At 44.2% G+C, this 6,580-nt stretch overlaps 1 protein-coding gene across 1 annotated transcript; it reads left to right on the forward strand.

Annotated features, from left to right (window-relative positions):
- Positions 1–914: 914 nt before the first annotated feature.
- On the forward strand, positions 915–2,783 carry LOC149024489 (Alpha-L RNA-binding motif/Ribosomal protein S4 family protein). Its single transcript, XM_089144718.1, is given in 2 exon segments — positions 915–1,228; positions 1,231–2,783. Coding segments are annotated over 2 exon segments (1,074 nt in total). The 5' UTR covers positions 915–1,197; the 3' UTR covers positions 2,274–2,783.
- Positions 2,784–6,580: the final 3,797 nt, after the last annotated feature.

Genomic DNA, 6,580 nt, shown 5'->3' on the forward strand with positions numbered 1-6,580 from the left:
CCCGCCGACCCTCCGAAAAAGGTTGGTCGTAAAACGGCTCATAGGGAGTTAGAAGCAAGCAGAGTCAAAGGCGGGTCAAACTCACATAAGCAGAGGGGGAGACACATTCATGAAAAGCGAGAAGCCGTGCCGTGGGGGACTGACCAACTATGAATAGATCTTACTTACGGGTAACAGTAGGAACATCTATTAGTCCGTATCGTGGGTCTACTTGTTACAAAAGGCGAACATCCCCATTCCAAAACATTCACATAGGTCCTCAGGCGGGCGGGACGAAAAGAGTCTATTTACCTTTACAATATTCCGGAATGTATCACGGCCCTATCTATTCATCTTTTTTATTAAAAAAAAAAAAGAGTTCCGCATCTCTCCGGGGCCCGGGGAACAAATAGGCGTGGGGAAGAGGGAGAGGGGGGGCTACGAGCCCTCTCCCGTTGCTGTTCCCGGACCACCCACCCCTTCCTTCCCCTTCGCCCGGCCCGGTGAGGTCCGAAGAGATCAGATCTCTCGAACGAAGTGAAGTGATAGGAAGAGAAGACTGCTGGCGGGAGATCTCTATTCATTACACCCAGCGAAGCCAAAAAAGGTGAGCGCCTAGCGCGATACGCAATCAAACTACTGCGCTAACGCGCTTCAACCTAAAGAAGCAAGGGCCCGACTAGATCACAACGGCTAGCGCGCCAGAACAAGCAAGGGATGAGCCCCCCTTGCTTTTAGTCGTAAGCTGAGAGGTTGAGTAAATATGAAGATTCTCTCCCGGTGCCACATCCCGCAGCAATGGACTAAGTCAGAAGATTCTCTCCCGGTGGGTTGGTTTGGATTTCTTAGTCAAAGCCATGGACACGGAATATATAGCTCACAAACCTATTACCCCCTATATAAAAGAAAAGCGCGCTAACGCGCGCTTTTCTTTTATATAGCCGCGAGATGTTAATAACTAACGTTTATGTTCAGGGTCGGAACCGGCTGTTTTGGTTTTCTTGCAGGGCGCGGGAGCTAAAACTAGGTTGCGCGCGCCTTACTCAAATAGGGGCTAACGCTATAGTGGGGCCCTTGCTTGTTAGGTTAGGGGCAAAGCAACCTGACGCGTTGCGGCGCCCTACCTTGTCCACTGAGGCTCCGGAGTTTGCTGGATCGAAGTAGGAAATTATCCATCCGCCCGCCAGCAGCAGAGGGGTTCGATTCCCGTTATACGCGATGTGGCGAAAAAGACTGAAAAACCGAGATATGCCTTGCCTGCATTAAGATTTAAAACTTGTCGTCTACTTCCAGGAAATGTTCGGAACAGAGAACTTACAAAAACACAACGCCGCATTCTCCGAAGATTGAGGAGCAAGAAGAGATCTATGTTGAGAAAGATTTATCCGAGAGGAAATCTTAACAGTTACATCCAATCACAAACTACACGAAAGTTGCCCCTTTTTCATGGGGATTTACCCATCACAGAGATGCACAGAGGAACAGAACGAACTTCATATATCCCTTTTCCACTCAATCCAGAAACAAGATCGGACGTTATTCCGGTTCGTCTCCATTTTCGTGAAACTATTCCTCAAGCAAGGCAGCCGATAAGTCATCGAAGGGTTTGTGTGAATAATGGAATGGTAAGCATTACTCATTTGAAAGTGTCCCACGGTGATCTAATATCTTTTCAAGAAAATGACGCGAGAACCCGCGGTGAAGAAATAAGGAGATCTTTCTATATCGACATATCAGTTGAAAAAATCATAGGCAAATTCCTGCCGGTAAGAATGTGGAGAAGAACCAAAACAGAATGGTTCCGCCTACTCAAAACGTTGAGGGGGTGCCGCCTACTACTAAAATCCCGGTTTTTGCAACGGTTGCGTTCTTCTATGCAAAAAGAAGACTTAGAAAGAACAAAGAAGTTTGGATCCGAAAAAGTATGCTTAGGCAGTTCCTTCGCTGAGCACAACAGAATGAAGAGGAATTTGTATCATTTCAAATCCCTATTCTTATCGAAGAGAAGGAACGAGAAAAACCGAAATCTTCCTACTCGAACAAGAAGTCCTATAGTTAACAACTCTTCTTTATATAGTAATTCGACCTATTACTCCGGATCCCCCCATCGGTTTACTAGGAAGAGAAGAATCAAAAGGATCGAACTACCTACTCATTATTCGGAGGTGAATCATAGAACACCAAAAGCTGTGGTATCTTATGGACCTAACATAGGTCACATCCCTCACGACATAAGATTGAAAGATCCAAACCTTCCTCTTCGGAGCGGAAACGGACGTGGCCAAAACATATAAGAAAAGATCGGCGTAGTCGCTCATAGGGACATATCTATCCGGATAGAGGATAGTGACGATCGATTCATAGATAGATCTCTCTCCATATAGATAGGTATCTCCGTGGATAGAGATAAAGATAGGGATCCATCTAGATCTTGATTCACTATTTCCATTTTATTTTCTTCCTTGATTCTGATTGATTGCCTTTTTGACGACCCCTACTCGAGTAAAGGTAAGGAAACATCGGTTTTCAATTACAGGGTCGGAGCGTAGACGAGCGAGCAGAGCCCAGGAACAGGGGATCATCATAGAGCAGTCGACTAGAAGTAGAAGACTGCTGGCCTGAGAGAAGGCGGCCTCTCTCGGGAAACATGGCCCAATTTCTCTTCTTTCTTTTTGATTTCGGTTTTTTTCAGGGGCCCACCCAATTTCTCTGGTAGTTCGAGCTTGCTTCTAGTACCAAACAAGCGCTTGAAAGACCTCTCCTTACTCGCCTAAACCTGACTTACTCTTGCTCTTGAACATGAATACTTGAAGTCCCTCCGCTGCTCTGTCTTCTAGTCGATTGTTCTGTGGGCAGTGGAGACGCTGGAGATGTTTCAGCAACTATTCCTACTAATGTGATTTCGTAGAAAACTACAGTGCGCGGATGCGCACTCCTGCGAAGAAAAGGCCTTACAAACAAGCAAGTCCTTTCGCCCAAAAAATGAAACCAGCCGTTGGCGGCTATATATTCCGTCTCTTACTCTAATGTTATGGTATGAATATACCATACCAATTCGTTATGTATGGATGATGAGATTCCATTGATACAGAGCCAATTTCAATAGACTTATTGAACGTTCCCATTGGAAAGCTTACGCCCTTTCAGCCATTCCGGCTAGCCCGTATATCGCTATTTAAAGTTGTTTTGTTTACTTTATTGAGTTCCTGTGTAAGAAGCCCCCCCTTAGGTAAGGGGTTCCCGGGTATCTTCCCATTGGCCTTGAAGATTTCTTTTGCTTGACAAAAACTGCTTTTTCCGGCTAAAAGAATTAGTATTCTTTCTTGCTTCATTTGCTGTGTAATGAAAGTCCCTTGACTGAAGGGAATTTTCCTTTCCTGGTCTAGCTCCTCTTTCTAAGCTTGGTTCAGCTACTCTTCTTTTCTTTCTATGATGCTCTTACTCCGATCTCCTAACTCATCAAAAAGGTAAGGTTTCACATCAAAGAAAGCTCCTTGATCGGCCTCTCAACCGGGACTCCAAGCAGACCTCGACTAAGCTGTACCGCATGTGGCAATCCAACCCTTTGATAAGGGCTTTTGATAAGGGCTACGGAACATTGATCAAAGGGGCTTATTAAAAGCTCCTATAGTTGCTTGTGAGATAGACTTGCCTGTCTGATCATCATCTTTGAGACCAATCGCGTAATCTTTTTATATTTTTATTCGTTGATTACACCACATTCCTTTCTCTGCTCTGTTCTGTGTATCCGTGCAAGCTAAAGAGAGAGCTTTGCGCCATCAGTAAGTCCCTTCCCTCTCTCCTGGCCGGCCTATTCATGTCCAGGAACCATTCTGAGTGGAAATAGGACGTATGGCCAAAGGAAGAACTACGGTAATATAATTATCTATGCGGCTGACAGTAGTACTTAGCTAGCTGACTATATTTGGATCGTCTCTCGTCCAAGCATAGAAGAACGATAAGGTGGGCTACCGGAAGCCCTTTCTCTCCTTTTTCTTTTACCGGAGCCCGATTCTCAGTTAGGCAGTCTCTCTTGGTCCCTCTCTTTCGTGATAATGGCTTAGCTAACCATTCTTTCGTTAAGAGTTCCGCGCGTGGCATCGTATAGTAAGGTGAGAACTTCTTCGAGGCCCCGTCGTATAGGACAGAGAGGCTGTACGTATAGTATAAAGAAGGAAAGTCTATTTATCCCAAAGTCTAGCTAACTCTAACCCAAGATCAATCTTGAAGAGTCTTATTCAGTAGCAGATTCGGATAGTGATCAGTACCCCTCTCGTTCTTCCCATATAAAGTTTTTTTTCTATGAAAGCAACTAAAGGTTGACTGAGCTTTAAAAAAAAAAGGCTCCTTGAGTCATGCTACTGGACTTTAGGCATCTCTTATTTATATGAACATTCACCTCCGAAGCGGAGAAGCTGAAGATGGATATCGGACTCTGGGATTAGTGTAGCAGCTAGTCTCCTTTAACGTCGAAAAACATCTTCATTCGGTAACATGCTAACAGTTATCTGATTTAGCTGCAACTATTGATTGCAAAAGGGGCAAAAGACTCAAAACAGACACTCTTGGTCCCCATAAGGGATGGGGTAGGCTCCTTGTCTACCAGACGGTGAAAGACCCATATCTGAATAGACCAGGAATTTCTTTCCATGTATCAAATAGAAGACAGGGCAATTCTTTCATACCGTGTACCAGAGGATGATACTGGGAAGATAGCTATATTCATTGTCAAATCCAACCCCACCTAGTAAAGCTAGGTGATGAGATTACTTTTGGGAGGGATCTATCATCACTACTTTGACGCGAGGAATAAATAAGAAGGTTAGAGGAGATGTTTGCTGCTGCAAGGGCGGATCTTTTACCAAGGGCGACGTATACCCCTTTCAATCCAGCTCCTCATCATACCACACCCCCAGATAAATCAAGAAAAACCAGAGCTTTTATGGACCCATATTCCGAGCTTGACAAAATAAAATATTGGAAAAGGTCCACCATGAAAGGGTAGACTTTTGCTGATGTAGCTCCTGTGCCTTTAGCAGTAGTAGTATCCTTTCAAGAACTTCTATCCGAAAACTAAATAAAGAGAAGCAGCTTTCGGAGCCGAATGAAGTTCTAGGGTGAATAGCCGCCGGTGCTGCTATTAAATCATCTGATTGAAGTCAAAATGCCACATAAGTCATACCAGCTTTTGTCGGCGTAACTGTTGAAGCAGAATAGGAATACACAGTTGAAGATGTATAAGTCAGGAACAGAACTCGAACCCTGGATTAGCCGCTTTCCTGGTTAACCGGGTAATCAGTATATAGAAACTATAAATAACTCATATACCGCGCCGAGGTCAATCAAGAGTTGCTGCTTGAATAGCGAAAGGGAATAAGCTATTTATTGTTGATACTGGTGCTGCAGCTAAGTATGCCCTTGGTGCGAAAGTTGCTTTATTTGCTGTTGTAGCTGATATAGCTGGGGAGTCCCCGAACTTGGCAACCTTCACTCCCGGAACTGTCTTTCAAGAGTCACCCTCAGGCCTAACAAAACTTTTGATAATGCTAGAGCTGCAGGTATAGTTCTAGTGGATTGGGTTCAATATCGCGGATCCCATCCCAAACTAATCTTAGATTATGCTTTCTAGATTGATGGTGCAGAGCGAAAGCATAGCCTCCATGGCAAGTGCATTGATCGAAACACCAACAAACTATCATGGGAACTTTCCGGAAGATTTCTTCTCCGCGGAGGAGCGGGTTCGGCCCCCCGATAGCATGTAGGTGGTGAACGAGGATTTCTAACCGTGAAGCTATGACTGACCAAGCTGATAGAGAGTTCTGTACAAAGCTTGAAGGTGTAAATGTTAGGTTGACTAATGTAACTCATTGATAGTGATAGTGGGCATCACTAGTAAAAGACTAGGACGAAGGCGCACTCTCTCTAAGAGCAATAGGACTGTGATTCCTCATTCCAAAAAGAAAAGAAGGAGGCAGGAAGAGCCCGAGAAGAAGGGAAAAAGCAAGAAGGAAAGAAAGAACTCCTTTCCCAAGCCTTTTCACTAAGGTTGACAGCTAGCTTTATTATTGATAGCCCCTTCTCTGTATTTGACTAGGAAATGAAATTACAAAAATCCGGCTTTCAAGGGCATCCGCAAGAGAAAGGGTAAAATTCCATAGGATCGAATCCAATTCTATTTCTTCTCTCAGTCATGCCTTGCATTTCTAGTTCTTAAACAAGTTCAATTGCAGAATAAAGAAAAATGGTAAACCCTGTTGTTTCTGGGTTGGAGTTTAAGATCTAGTTAGAGTTCTGGATGTTCCCACTCAAAAAAGAGGAAGTCAAATCCAGTTCATCCATCTAGGTGAAGGGCAAAGGAAGCTAGCTCAGGATATGGTTTATCCAGGTCTTTTTCAGAGTTTCCTTCAAGCCAGGCAGTATCATTCCAGTTTATGGCTATCCAATGGTTGTCTCTTTCTCCCTCAAGTTATGTTACATCGCCTTCCATTCCTTCTCCGGGGACTCCTTCTTAGCTAGAGATTAAGTAAGGGGCTCTGGCTCTTCTAATGAATAGTGCTCTATCTAGGCATGTTAGCTTTCTTTTAGGATAGCAGATTCGTTT

This window comes from Hakea prostrata, chromosome 2 (assembly GCF_041222555.1).
Source record: "Hakea prostrata isolate BN-2017 chromosome 2, UWA_Hpros_2, whole genome shotgun sequence".
NCBI lineage: Eukaryota > Viridiplantae > Streptophyta > Magnoliopsida > Proteales > Proteaceae > Hakea > Hakea prostrata.